At 41.8% G+C, this 14,992-nt stretch overlaps 1 protein-coding gene across 1 annotated transcript; it reads right to left on the bottom strand.

Annotated features, from left to right (window-relative positions):
• Positions 1 to 8,726: 8,726 nt before the first annotated feature.
• On the bottom strand, positions 8,727 to 12,082 carry LOC115657630 (P2Y purinoceptor 3-like). Its single transcript, XM_030575686.1, has 3 exons — positions 12,017 to 12,082; positions 10,074 to 10,164; positions 8,727 to 9,730 (listed from the first exon to the last, which is right to left on the bottom strand). Exons 1-3 carry the CDS (start codon positions 12,080 to 12,082, stop codon positions 8,727 to 8,729), a joined length of 1,161 nt encoding a protein of 386 aa, XP_030431546.1.
• Positions 12,083 to 14,992: the final 2,910 nt, after the last annotated feature.

Raw genomic sequence — 14,992 nt, 5'->3', positions numbered from 1 at the left:
CTTATGAAAGGAGACTCAAAGAGCTTGGCTTGTTTAGCCTGGCCAAAAGACGGCTGCGGGGGGGATATGCTTGCTTTATATAAATATATTGGGGGTTAACGTTAGGGAGGGAGAAGAATTATTTAAGTTTAGTTCTAATGTAGGCACGAGGACGAATGGGTACAAACTGGATATTAGGAAGTTTAGACTTGAAATTAGACGAAGGTTTCTAACCATTAGGGGAGTGAAGTTTTGGAACAGCCTTCCGAGGGAAGTAGTGGGGGCAAAAGACTTATCTGGCTTCAAGACTAAGCTTGATAAGTATATGGAGGGGATGTTATGATAGGATAGTTTAATTTGGGCAACTGATCTTGGATTATCAGATAAGTCTGCTCAATGGTCTGCGGGGAGATGTTGGATGGGACGGGAACTGAGTTACTGCAGAGAATTCCTTCTTGGGTGCTGGCTGGTGAGTCTTGCCCACATGCTCAGGGTTTAGCTGATTGCCATATTTGGGGTCGGGAAGGAATTTTCCTCCAGGGCGGATTGGCAGGGGCCCTGGAGGTTTTTCACCTTCCTCTGCAGCGTGGGGCATCGGTCGCTTGCTGGTGGATTCTCTGCAGTTTGAGGTCTTCAGACCAGTTTTGAGGATTTCAATAACTCAGTCCTGGATTAGGGGTTGTATAAAAGTGGATGGGTAGGGTTCTGTGGCCTGCCTTGTGCAGGAAGTCAGACTAGATGATCATATTGGTCCCTTCTGACCTATGAGTCTATGAGCCTTAATCCTCATGGGGTATGTCTACAGTTCAATCAAGTGTGATTGCAGCTAGGGTAAGCACACCGATGCTAGCTATTATCTAGGCTACAAATAGTAAAGAAATGACAGGTTTCAGCCTGGGCTGCACCAGCCCCCTGGACACTTCATCACATTACTAACCTGTGCTGAAGCCCAGGTCTCTGTGTCTTAACCATTATGCTAGTTAGCTTTAGGTCCACATACCTGTGCCAGCTTTAGATGCAGTCACGCCTTCAACTGTGGCTTGGACATGCCAATAGAGTGCTCTCATGCACTATGTAATGTTGCCTCAACCCAAAACTCCAACTTCCTTATTTCTGTTCTTAGTTCAATGGCTTTTTCTGACCTTTCTATATCGCTTTATAATGGAGCGTTCGTGCATTTGGCTTCTGTATCCATCTCATTCAACAGTGGTATACGCTGTTAGGGAGCTTAGTGTAGAGATCTCAGCCTGCTTAGTACCATAACAAGCACAGCATTAAACATCCTTTCAACCTTTTATTAGGCTACAAGGAGAAAAAGGAAAAGTCATTTAAGTGTTTCATTTTAACATCTCTTGTTCCCTTCAGCTGGAGAGGTGTGTGGTGGTGTGTGGCTGTATTTTTTTAAGAGAACTCCTTCTTTGACAATCTCTTAAATGGTAGTAACTATCCTTTTTTGTGGAAAAAGTAGTCAGTTGAGATGGGCTGGAACTGTTAAAGTCCAATTCCCAGTTCCTAGAAGATGTACAAAAAGGGGGAGAGAAAACAGCAGAGTGAATGCAGTTTGTTTCTGATGATCACTCTCACTTGCAACCTCACTACTGAAAAATGTAGGCACAGCACTCAGTCTTACCAGCCACTTGGAGACCTGACAACATTCTGTGTGATTCTCTTTAGGGTATTGCAGTTTGCTTTGCTTCTGGTCAAAGGCTTACAGCAGTGTTGCAGAGCAGACTAGGATGGCTAAACCAAACTTATTAAAGGGTTGGAAAGAAGAAATAAAGGGGGGAAGGAAGAGGATAGAGTGTGTGTGTGTGTGTGTGTGTGCGCGCCAGTCTGACATCCCCATTGGTGTTCAGGATTGAGCTGGTGGAGGTGGTTGTCACCTGGGTCCCTATGGGCAGGATCTCTCTCAGGATCAGGATGGAGAAAGGTCCAGGTGACCTAGGGGTAGGGGTGGTAGTAACAACCACTATGGTGAAGCTTACTCCTTCCCCTATTTTTCAGTCAGCTGCTGTAGCAGTACCCTGCTTTCTCCCTCCAAAGTCTCTGAGGACCGCAAAAAGGCAAGCTACGCAGACATCACTAACTACTCACATTTTTGCCCAGCAATTAGGACTTCCTTGTTTACCAGGCATGATCTTAACACAGTAGAAATTATATCATAGACCTTTTCATTTGGACTAATTCCCTCTCCATATTTTTTGCATCTTGTCCCAAGAACATGTATAGGTTGTGACCTCTCATTCACGTTCACTCACTTTTTACAGCTGAGTTCACAATTAAGCTAATTTTGTAGGCCCAGTTATCACAACATACCTCACATGCTGGCTGAAGCACAAGTGCTTCAGCCCTTTCATATGATCTTGTTCCAGCTACAATTTGATGCCTTTGTCAGCAAAGGCAAGGGGCTTTCATCTTCCCTCTAAGATGGGCAGAGTCCAGCAGCTGCAGCAAATGAATGGGCTTCAGCCCTTTGCCACTGAGAAGAATCATTACAGTCAGCAAGTGCTGTTGGGGTGTACTTTGGCAGTATTTGTATCTATGTAGTTTAAAATTCCTTGGAATGATTTGTTGTTGTGTTGTTTGGTTTTTTTGGGGTTGTGGGGGTGGGGAGACTTGTGATCATCTAGTCTAACCTCCTGCATAAACTGGCCATAGGACTTTCCAGAATTACTTCCTGTTTGAACTTGAGCTGAAAGGTTCTGTATAAATGAAAACAGTTGTGTATCTGCATACATATTTGCTTCACATTTTTTTTCTCTTAAAAGCAAAGGCTATGTTGGTGGCATGTAACTGTTCATAGAAATTCTTTTCTTGTACTAAGGCCTTTTTTAGTACATGGACTTCCCTCATAGCTGCGGTGCTGCACTTGAACAGTTATTAGTGAAGAAGCACACTTGTTTATAATGTCAGTGCAAGGCTGTATAGAAGAGCTAATATGGTTAAGAAATAACTTACTAAATGCATGTTTTACAATGTTCTTTACTATTTCCCCAAACAGTCTTTTTGTTGCTATTGCATAATGCAAGTTTAATTCAAACAAAATAATTGGTGAGCTACAATTTCTAATAAGTGTTTATAAAAGTCTCCACTCCTACTTTTTTTTCCCCTTAGGACAGGTCAGATTGTACAGCTCTTACACCTACTGTCCAACCTAGTTTTTCTAGGTGCAACCCTTCCTTCCTTTTTGATAAAAGGGGCCCTACTTTCCACTGTGGGATGTTCTGTTGTCCTTTCTTCCTCAGTTGCTTTTATCATTAGATATGGGTTAGAATATTGCCATAGCCTCTTATTTGATTGCTAAGTAGTTAACTAATATTTACAAATTAAGTGTCTAAAATACTACCCCTTATTTTACAGATCCGTAAGCAAATTTGTGCCAAGTTGGGAGAAATTTTCAGATTTGCTGAGTTCCAGTTTTCTGTGTACTCACCTCTAAACTTCTCCCTAATTGGTAATATTACTAACCAAAATCCCACTTAGACTATAAACTGCACTCCAGTGGGTGGTATAACAGTGTCAATGAATGACAAAGGCCAGTCCTAGGCGTCACTGAATATTTTATATAGTGTATCATGTAAACATATTAATCAATGTTTGATACGATTAGACAAATATTCTGTCACTATTTAAACACATTTTCATATTTTTAGAAGTATACTATTTCAAACATTCAAACAATATTGAGTCGCTGTCTCCCTGGGAAAGTTGGGAAATCAGCCTGGCAGGCTAATCTGCCCGTATCTTGTATTTTTTCTTGAGCGTTTCAGACTTCGTAGTGCCGTCCAAGTACGAGAACTCCTCACTTAGTCATCCTGGTTAATGTTGTTTCAATGTTAAGTTGCTGATCAATTAGGGAACATGCTCATTTAAAGTTGTGAAATGCTCCCTTCTAATGTTGTTTGGCAGTCATCTGTTTTGTCCACTGCTTGGAGGAGGAGCAGCCCGTTGAGGCTACCTGGTGGGTGGTTGGAACCAGGGTGGACCAGCAGCCCCCCTATCAGCACCCCACTCTACTAAGTTCCCTGTGCAGCAGCTGTCCCTCTCCCTAGTGCCATGTGCTGCTCCTGTCTTCTGCCTTGGAGCTGCTCCCAGAGACACCTGCTTGCTGTGCGGGGGGGGGGGGGGAGAAGAGGGGGGCTAATGTCAGGGTGTCTCCTCCTCCCTCTTCCCCCTGCTCCTGCACCTTGCTTACCCCATCTTCCATAGAGCAGGGAGGACACACAACCAACAGAGGGAGCTTCTAGGCAGTAGCTGTGGGTCTCAAGTCTCAGCAAGCTGATTTAATTAACAAGGCAGTGTACTTAAGCCTGGGATCAGCTGCTTAAAGGGGAAATCCCCATTTTTTCCTCTCATGCACAGGGTGTGTTTCTCTGCTCTGCCTCCTTTCCTGCTGCCTTGTAGCATGTTGTGAGAATTATCCCTTGAGGGCTCAGTCAATTGCTAGTTCATTTAGCAGTAAGGCATTCCCTGGGAAATATCCCACCCGCTGACTCTTCCACCTCAACCAACCTTCACAATTCTCATCACTGTGTACCAGTATTAAATTGTTTAAAACTTACACACACACCCTTTTGTCTGAAAAAAATTTCCCTGGAACCTAACCCCCTCATTTACACTAATTCTTATGGGGAAATTGGATTCGCTTAACATCGTTTCGCTTAAAGTTGCATTTTTCAGGAACATAAGTAGAACATTAAGTGAAGAGTTCCCGTAGAAGAGTCTGCCAGCCGTTATCTATAAGCATTGGTCAGTATGCGTAATGCTGTGTGAGGGGTTTTGCTGGAGAGACAGTGCTAGTGAAAGTGCTTGCCATCCACTGAGAATTAGAAGCCTTTATTCACAATAGGAATAACAGTGAAGACTTCTTTACTTAGCTTTGTACTTTAGCCTTGAAGTGTGCCTCTAGCAGTAAGAAACTATTTCAACCGCTAGGCCCCGTCAGTCATTGGCCTCTATGGAAAATGCCAGGAGTAGTGATTTTGTTTGATAAGAGACACCATCTACCAGGAGCTGGACTGAGACCAACTCACTGGAACCCCTAAAGGGCTGTCAGATAGTAACTCCAGGTTGCTTCCAACCTGGGCTCAATTTGAACAAGCATATTGGAGATTAAAGCTCCACATCCCATTGGTGATCCTGAGTCATTCAGTTCCTAAACACTGGAGAAAAAGAAATAGTAACATGTTTAAGTGTTTCCTTATTCAATAGCTCAATCCAGACATAGTTGGTCTCCTAATTATGGGAAACCCCTTGATCTTCATTTCCACTTCCATGAGTAATGTAAGAATACATGCAATCCCCCCAGAGAGTTCTTCAAGTAAGCACATTTCAAAAGGTGTTTATTAGATGGGTGTTTTGGTAAATGTTGTGTGTGTTAGAGAGGATGAGGATATGGAAAGGAGATATTTTCAGTAGCTAACTTGTTGACTGGTTGAGTAACTTGCTCAATTAAATGTTTTTTTCAGTTCTGCTGGCCATATTATTCTTTTTTAACATTGTCAGGTGAATAGGTGTCTTATTTTTTTAAAAAAATTACTTAAATCTAAACAAAGGGAAACTACTACTAATGTTAAAATTCAAACTGATAGCCTTGTGTAACTCTTGTTCTCTGTTTTGGTGGGACACTTTCCGTTTCATAATGGATGTGCTGTTTAGAGTCAAACATACAACTCCTAATTGTGTCTGTTGTGGGTTGAAAAGTCTGTTATGATATATGGAATGTCGTATGTTAGGGGGGCTACTGGCTAATGAAATCTTACTGCAATATGCCTATTCGGTTTCTCTTCCATCTGTGATGGACAAATAGGATGTTGGGCTGAGAGCACTGTACAAGCTTATCACTGTTTTTTTTGTTTCCCCACTAAGGATCCCTATAAGGGTCTCCTCATACCAGGCACTGTACAAATGAATAAAACAAAGTTTGTCCCTATCCCAGAGAGCTCACAATCTAACTTTTAGCCATGCTTCAAGCTTTTTTTGGTGACTTGGTTATTGCATAGAGCTGTCTTTGCAATGAGGCATTGAAGAGTTTGGAAACAAGACTTTAATAGCTGTACAGTGTATGTCACTAACTTGCAATTATATGAAACTTCAATATACAAAATCCTCTTTTTAGGGTAACTGCTTTTCAGGGACAACATCCAACTGGAAATAGGTCAACAATCTCTGGCCAAGACATTGGCCAGATTTTTGGTCTAATATAATCAGTTCCATGGTGCTGTACAAAATAGTGAGTCTCAACATTTCCAGACTACTGTAGCCCTTTCAGGAGTCTGATTTGCTTTGTCCTGTGTACAGCAAGTTTCACCTCACTTAAAAACTAATTTACAAAATCAGACAAATTCAAAAGTATCACAGTACACTAAATTGCTTGCTTTCTCATTTTGTCTATTAAATTTTACTTTGTACTGACTGCGCTAGGCTTTTTATGTAGCCTGTAGTAAAAAAAAAAACTAGGCAAATATCTAAATGACTTGATATACCCCTTGGAAAACCTCTGCATACCTCCAGGGGGCACATATACCCCTTGTTGAGAACCACTGCTGTAGAGCTCTTGTGCTTTCTCCTATTCATCCAACTGTGGGTATGTCTACACTACAAGGTAAATTCAAATTAGCTTAAACAGATTTTATAAAACAGATATATTAAAGTCGATTGTGCGCGTCCACACTAGGCACATTAATTCGGTGGTGTGCATCTGTGGTCCCAGGCTAGTGTCGATTTCTGGAGCGGTGCACTGTGGGTAGCTACTGTAAAATAATGAGGCCAATAACATCGATTTGCGTCCACACTAACCCTAAATCGATATAGTAATATCGATTTTAGCGTTACTCCTCTTGTTTTGTAGGAATACAGAAATCAATTTAAAGAGCCCTTTAAATCGATATAAAGAGCAGTGTAGTGTGGACGAGTGCAGCGTTAAATCGATTTAACGCTGTTAAAATCATTTTAACTGTAGTGTGGACCAGGCCTAAGTGTGACTTTTTTTTTTTTAAGAGTGAGTAGCATTCCAGTAGCTGCTGGAGCCTTTTTTTTAAAAGGCTGACAATAGTTCTTATGAAACTATAGTAATGTAGGGCTGGAAGGGACCTCAAGAGGTCACATACTTTTCTTCCCCACTTCACGTGCTGAAGCAGGATCCAAGTATAACTAGATCATCCTGACCGGTGTTTATCTGAGCTGTTCTTAAAAATTCCAGTAACAGATTCCACAGCCTCCCTACATAACCTATTCTGGTGCTTAACTATCCTATAGTGCGTTTCATCTCAAAACACTTGTGTATCAACATTCTAATGAAAGAACACTAAAAAAATTTAAAATGTTAAATAATGAAAATCTACTAAATTAGGCAGAATCATCTCTGAAAAGATGGCCATTCTCACTCTGTAGTAGTAGATACAGTCACTGAAACAGCAACAGGGATTCCTGAAAATGGCTTTGGAAATGTAGTGTATAATAAACTTTAAAATTGTTTGAACTGGTATGTGACAAATGACTGGAAGCTCTGCCTCCTCTTGATTTCAATGTGAGTCTTTCTCAGCTATACACATTCCTCTCTATATGTGTATATGGCTTCCCTTTCCATTGGGAAAAGAATAGTGAGTAGTGGAGATCTGGGGTTTGTTTTGGGAGGTGGTGCAGTTTAGTTTTATTTCTCAACTGCTGCTGCTGCTGTTTGACATGAAATGCTAACAACTTGCCTTCTAGTCCTTTGTAAAATATTTAGGGTGTCTACATCTACAATTTTGCAGTGCTGGTTGTTACAGCTGTATTAGTACAGCTGTATAGGGCCAGCGCTGCAGAGTGGTCACACTTACAGCAACCAGTGGTGCAAGTGGTGTTAGATGTGGCCACACTGCAGCGCTGTTGGGCGGCTTCAAGGGGGGTTAGGGGAACGCAAGAGCAAACCGCGGGGAAGCAGGTCTCCTTCCCCGCGGTTTGCTCCAGTGTTCCCCGAACACCCCCTCCCCCAAGCAGGTCTCCTTCCCCGCGGTTTGTTCTCGCGTTCCCCGAACCCCCGTGCAAGCAGGTTTCCTTCCCAGCGGTTTGCTCCGGTGTTCCCCAAACCCCCCTGCAAGCAGGTCTCCTTCCCAGCGGTGTGCTGTCGTGTTCCCCGAACCCCCCTGCATGCAGGTCTCCTTCCCAGCGGTTTGCTCCGGTGTTTTTTGAACCCCCGTGCAAGCAGATCTCCTTCCCCGCGATGTGCTGTCGCGTTCCCCGAACCCCCCTGCAAACCGCGGGGAAGGAGACCTGCTTGATTACTAGAGAGGCTTCCTCTGGTATGCTGGGATACCTGTTTATTCCACGGAGGTCAAGAAAAACGCTGGTGAGTGTTTACACCTGATGACCAGCGCTGGATCCTCTACACCCGAGTTTCAACGGGTGTACGGCCAGCGCTGCAAACAGGGAGTGGCAGCGCTGGTGATGCCCTGCAGATGTGTACACCTCCTAAGTTGCAGCGCTATAACTCCCTCACCAGCGCTGCAACTTTGTGGTGTAGACAAGGCCTTAGTCTTCCCTCCTAGCCTCTTGTCTTGTCTCAGCATTATGGGAATTGCTGGTATTCAGTATCTCTTATCAGTGCAGGTGAGTGTTTTACAGCTCCTCAAAGGCATTCATGCAATAACTTTAGCAGTTTGTCTCTCTTCTTTGGAGTAAATCTGCCATGAAGGGAAGTTCTCAGAGATCACTTTCCTCAGGCTTCATTCCACAGCAAGAGGAGGAGCCCCCCTGGGTGCCACTGTCTACTTACCCTTCACTGTAGGTCTAGAAAAGGGATCCACTTTATGCAGCCTCAGTTCCAGAATGAGTCTGACAGTGTTGGTTTGGCCAGAAAGAAAATACAAGAGTGGAGAAAAGCAACTGTTAAGGCCCACCAGTGGCCTCCAAATCTTATATAATAAGGTAGCGCTGTGTAAGAGACGGCAGTCAGCTTTCTGATGGACTCGGACGTAAAGGTAGATGGCACGAGTGATATGGAAAGGAGCTAAGCAAAGTGCAAAAAGCCCACAGACTAGCAAGATGGTCCGGATTGATTTAGCCTGGGCAGCGCTGCTTGTGATGTTGGTCTTACCAGTGGTTTGAATCAAGCTTCTGATCATCAAACAGTAGCAGATTAAAATGATAAGAAAAGGACAAAGGAAACCAAACACAGTTAGAACCATACCATAAAGGTAATAATTGTTGAAGTTATCAGGGCTAGTCAGGTCATAGCAGACAGTACGGTTATTGATGAAGCCAGTGCGAGCATAGATCAAGCTGGGCAAGACTTGAATGAGTACCAGTATCCAGGATACAGCAGTGCCAATGATAGCTAATTTTCTGGTTTTATAAGCCAGTGACCGGATGGGGTAGCAAATCCCCAGAAAGCGGTGGATACTTATGCAAGTCAGCAACAAGATGCTGCCATACAGATTGTTGTAAAATAAGAAACGTACCAGTTTGCAGAGCAGCTCTCCAAAGATCCAGATGTCCTGCATGGCATAATTGATGATGAGCAAGGGCAGAGAGAAGACGTAGAGCAGATCAGCCACAGCCAGGTTCACCAGGTAGATAGTGGTGCATGTCCATTCCTTGGTGTGGCAGCAGCACAGCCACAGCATGGCACCGTTTAGGAGCAGCCCCAGCACAAACACAACGCTGTATGCAAGGGGGAGTAAGATGTGCTTATAGCTCTCTTCTAGGTCGCACAGGGCTGCTTCTGATGTATCATTCAGAGTTTTGTTCAGCATCGTCATGGTGGATGCACCTCAGTCACCACTCACTGCTTTAAAACCATTCCTTCCCCTGCCAGAAATAGAAACAAGTGTACAGTCACAATTGCTACCTCTTGCCATCTCTGAACTGCTTCAGAGTCTTAATTACTGTTTGTAAGGTTCCCAGAATATGGAAATGCTACATATTCTCTTTATTAGTTAGATTCAAAGTAAGCGGCAACTGCTGCAAAATAAACTTGCAAGACACATGCAGACACTACTGGGTCAAGACCGTTAAATAAAACTTGCAACAAATCTAGACATTGAAACAACAAGCAAACACTGAAGAAAGAGTCTTCAGCTTTGACCTTGTGCATGAGTTGAGAACTTACTTACAGCACCTCTGCTTCTTAGGAGTCCATTTAGTATAGGCAGCTACAGTGCTAGTCACTAAACTCTTCTGAGGGGAGGAGGCATCCTTTTCTTTCTGTAGAGATGAGAATTCTTTAGACAGCTGACTATGCTGAAGGTATACTTGGGACTGGAGTGCACCCAGGTGGTGGTGGTGATTAGATTAGATTATTAGGGTTGGAAGGGACCTCAGGAGGTCATCTAGTCCAACCCCCTGCTCAAAGTAGGACCAATCGCCAAAGTGATATCTGATGGCCGTGCCCTGCGGCAATAGATTACAATGGAACTGTTACAGGGGGAAGCATAAATTTTGCATAGAGTGCTGCTTGCAATTTCTGATTTGTTTTGGTTTACTATTATAGGTACTTTATTTGAAAAAGGAGGCAAATTTTCAGCCTAACCATAACAGCCTGACATAGAAAACAAAGCTGATTGCTAACCACAGGTGGAAGTGGTTACTGATGTAGAAATAGATCCAAATTGCTGAGGGATGGATAAGGTTTCATCATGTTCATGTTCACTACACTCCAAGAAGATAAGATAGAATGGTTTTTATACCAAAAGGTAGGAAAGAGACTTAATCCTACTTTCTAGTTTCCTCTTAGTCAATCTTCTTCTTTGAAAATATTCAAGATTAGTTAGGAAAATTAAGAAAACTTTTAATGTTTTATACCCAATTAAGCATTAGCTGTGGAATATCATAAAACAGTAAAAATTCCAATGATCCAGGAAACATGCATACAATCCTCATTATTTGAAACTGATCCAAAGCAGAGAGGAGATAGAAATGACATATTCCCTTTTAGTTCCTTTTAGTTTAGGCTAAAGCTCATTCAGTTTCCAGTACTAATTAGCAAGGCCAAAATTATCCTTTTCCCTGCAGCAGTAGTGGTGTTTCAATGCATGAATGGTATGGTTTGCTGCTAATGTGCACAATGGACACTATGGCAGGTAGTAATTGATTTATTGGGGATCGATTTATTGTGTCTCGTCTGGATGCGATAAATCGATCTGTGAATCGACGCCCATAATCCATCTCGGCAGGAGGAGTAAGCAGCGTCGGGGGGAGCAGCAGCAGTCAACTCGCTGCTTTGAGGATGGCCAGGTAAGTAGAACTAAGATACGCAACTTCAGCTACATAGCTGAAGTCAAAGTATCTTAGATTGATTTCCCTCCTCCCCAAAACAAGTGTAGACCAGCCCATGTGATATACACCAATTCTGTAAGTCTGGAATGTTGGCTTTGGGAGGCCGAATGTTCCATAGAGGGCCTGGTACTCTACAGTGCTCAGCAAAGGGACACGTTTAAACTCTGCAGGCATTTGTATTAGAGCCATGCTAAATTCAGCACGTTCACTTGAAAGTTTTGTGCAACCATTTTATATGATTTCAGTGATTCTGGGTTTTATCATACATATTGGCAAAACAGTTACAGACCCATTTTCTTGTCATTGCCAGCTGAGCCATACAATCCTTTCATCAAATGTAGAGTAGGAACTTTAATAAAAAAATTGTTGTTTCTTAGATTTTGCTCTGTCATTAAAAATCCTGCTTATTCTGTAGTGTTCATTGTATAGACACACAGAGCTTAGACCATCACTTTTGACTATAGTCATTATCAAAACCATGTAAGCTATTTATTGTCACAATGGCAACATTTTAGTTGTGTTGTACAGCTACTGGCACAATGGAGTCCCTCTCCAGGACAGGACTGATAAGTGCTACCACAATACAAACAATGATCTTCCTCCCTGACGTCCCAGACAAACACATTGTTCCCTTCCACTCTTCAGATTATAGCCACCAAGGCATCTTCCTTTCCCATTCATGAGATCATGTTGCTCCCCTCTTGGAATCCCTCTACTAGATCCTTATCTGCTATAGTTTCTTGTCACCACCTTCAAAATTCTATATAACTCTTCTTCCTACTTCTATTTCCTTAGTGAGCTTCAAGTTGTCCCCGTATGCCTTGCATTCTGCTAGTGTTCTATTCATGCCCTCTTTTGCCTATTTGTCAGCTTCTCACCCAGTCTCCGCTGAGCGCTATTCTGTGCATCCTATTGACCTCCCTAAGCTCATCTGCAAAGCCCCAACCTGTGCATATTCAAATCCCTCTTAATGAATCACTTCTGCCATCTTCCCATAGCAAATGTAGCTGACTTAAATAAGTAGTCCCTCTTTGTTGCCCCTCTTCCCCTAACTTCTCTTTGCTTATTTGACTGTCCTTAGACTGTAAATCCTCAAGGTAGGGACTGTTCTCTCTTGAATGGCTAGAAAGTAGCTAGTGCATAATAGGTGCAACCATATGTGATAATATAAATGTCTTTGGTTATTTTTAGATACCAAAATAACTTGCCAATAAAGATGTTTCAAGATTTGCTTTGACTGGCATTACTTTGTTCCACTTAACACCATAATTAGGAAATGGCAGCAGACTGAAGAGTGTATTGGAAATCAATTTACTGTTTCAGCTTTTGAGATGTACTGAGTCATCTCTAACTTGTCGTCTTTAATCTAATCCAAGTGACAAAATGTGTTTGCAACCTCAGCTTTTTCAGACCGACATTTTCCTCTGATCACTTCCAATATTCCATCCGCTGAGAAATAATTTTGAATGATAGAAGAATTCCCTTGTTACTATCTCTAACATAAAATACAAACAAACCAGTAATTAGACATATGATACAACAGATGGGGTTTGCCTATTTCATAAGGCAGTTGAGACCGAGTCTGTTTCTAGACTAGCAGATTTTAATTATAATGGAAGATCTCAGAGGGGCAGGTTATTCTAGTGTATACCTATGTTTTCTATGACTTACCAGCCACTGGATGTCACTGGTGGCCCATTAATACACAAAAAATAGTTTTTCTGCATTAGTGACAGAATTCATACTGGAGTCTACAACAATAGTTACATTTTTTTAAAGCTGCAATTGCTGCAATGGATGAAGGCTCCAGGCACTTAACATGTACAAAAAAAAAATTACACTGTTTATCAGAAGTGGGATCCTGGAGTCTCAATATTAGCACCAATAATATTCAATAGCTGTTGGTTTTTAATTCTTCTGATGCAAAGAAAATGGGGGGTGGCGGGGGGAGACAATAAACCAACCAAACTTCTTCTAGCTGCGTCTGAGCTTGTTTAGTCAGTATTTTAGTGGTGTGAAATTTTAATAGGTTCTGACTCTAATTTCCAGGCCGAGGACACAGGCTTGAATGTTGTAATTGTTTCTGGAGCCATCTGACTTGGTTCAATAAAGCACGAAGATGCACGTAAAATAAAATACTTGCTATTAATCATGTTGCATATAAAATATTTTCTAACTTCTCATTTACTATTTACCATCTTATTCTACTTCACTAAAAATACCCAGCTAAGGGACAATGAATATGATACCAAAGAACTGAGAATGGTTTGATCTCTTTTAGCATGAATAGCAGTGTTTCCTATGGCTTTCAGTTTCACTGTCAATTTTGTTAGTGTTGCTTCATAGCGGAAGGCTTTACTTTCACTTAAAAGTTTTGACCCTGCAGACAAGGTTAGTGAGACTAACATTTAGCCATCAGCAGGGCAGCTGAGCATGGTGCTTAATTACTTCCCCTCACTGGATCATATGTAAGAGTAGGGGAGTAGGCTGGCAATAACACTGTATTTTGTATATATCAGGAGGCATTGACTACCTGGCTGTGCAGAACTGAGTCCAAATTGTTGAATGATTACATGTAACAATTAAGGGCCTGCACCAGTGAAGCCAATGGGCAGGACTGTAAGGCAATGGCTGCTGAGGGCACTTACAACTTATCAGATCAGCCTCTACAATCTTCTCCCAGTTTTTCCTAAATGGAATTATCAGTTTGGTAAGTGATTCTTGTTTGTCTGAAAACCCCTGAGTTGTTTGGTTTTGGGTTAAGCAGAAATGTCACCATATGAATTGATGATAGTATTACTAATGAAATATTGAACATGTGTTCATTCAAACAAACTGACGTACATAAAAAGTAAATGCTGTGTGTACCGTTACAGTATATTACATAAAGATGTCACCTATTTCTTTACAGCTGTGAAGAGACAATAATGGCAATTAAATGAATCCATCCTAAGGGCATACACACATTAACAGAGAAATATAGAAGATGTGAAAGGTCTTGAAATTTAAACACAACTTTGAAGCATTTGACAAGGTTTTAATTTATTAAACTTTCTGCTACTTAAACTGAAGTGTTTTTTCCCTTTAGCTTGAGATTAACTGTAAATTTTCATTTTCAGTGTAGCGCCAATAGAAACTTAAATGATCAGTAAAGGAGGGCTGAAAGAGCATATTTCCAGTCTTCATAAGCAAGAATTAGTGAGAATAGATTTTGATGTCATGATCTGTGAAATGTATCAGAAATGATATATTTGAGAGGCAGAGTGGAACATGAAGGAAAAAATATGGGATTGTAGAGTTTAATTTAAATACAAAGCTTATATTTTGATTTATTTTTATGCCAATAAGTTATGACAGGTCTGTGTGTTTGTCACATTATTTTAAAGGTGACAACAGAAAAAAATCTCATTGTCAGTACAGATATATAATGCTCTATTTCATTGAAGGAACCCTCCTGAAAATTTGGTCAAAAGTTTAACCTCTTTCTTCCCACCCACTGTGAATGTGTTTTTAAGTGAGTCCACAGTATTCAAAATGAACAGCAGAGGAGGTGATCTTTTCTTGTCTGTGAGACCTATATCCTAAAGTTGTCAAAGGATTTCAAGTGTTACAGCATACCATAAATGCAGTGATGAGCTGCCAAAATATTAACAACCGGTTTCCTCCTCCTCACCCCATGAGGGGGTCATGGCCCCCACCTGGGACTCCTGCCCCATCCACCCCCCTTCCCTGGCCCCTGACTGCCCCCTGCCGACCC

This window comes from Gopherus evgoodei, chromosome 9 (genome assembly GCF_007399415.2).
Source record: "Gopherus evgoodei ecotype Sinaloan lineage chromosome 9, rGopEvg1_v1.p, whole genome shotgun sequence".
In the NCBI taxonomy this organism is placed as follows: Eukaryota; Metazoa; Chordata; order Testudines; family Testudinidae; genus Gopherus; species Gopherus evgoodei.
This window is presented reverse-complemented; position numbering and strand designations above follow the sequence as displayed.

Excerpts from the sequence above, each read along its gene's own strand:
- LOC115657630 (XM_030575686.1), bottom strand. The coding sequence starts at position 12,082 with ATGAATAGAACACTAGCAGAATGCAAGGCATACGGGGACAACTTGAAG. Across the intron at positions 10,165-12,016 it reads AGCTCACTAAGGAAATAGAA|AAAGAAAAGGATGCCTCCTC; the intron begins GTAGGAAGAAGA and ends TCATCTCTACAG. Across the intron at positions 9,731-10,073 it reads TCCTAAGAAGCAGAGGTGCT|GTGCATCCACCATGACGATG; the intron begins GTAAGTAAGTTC and ends GTGGTGACTGAG.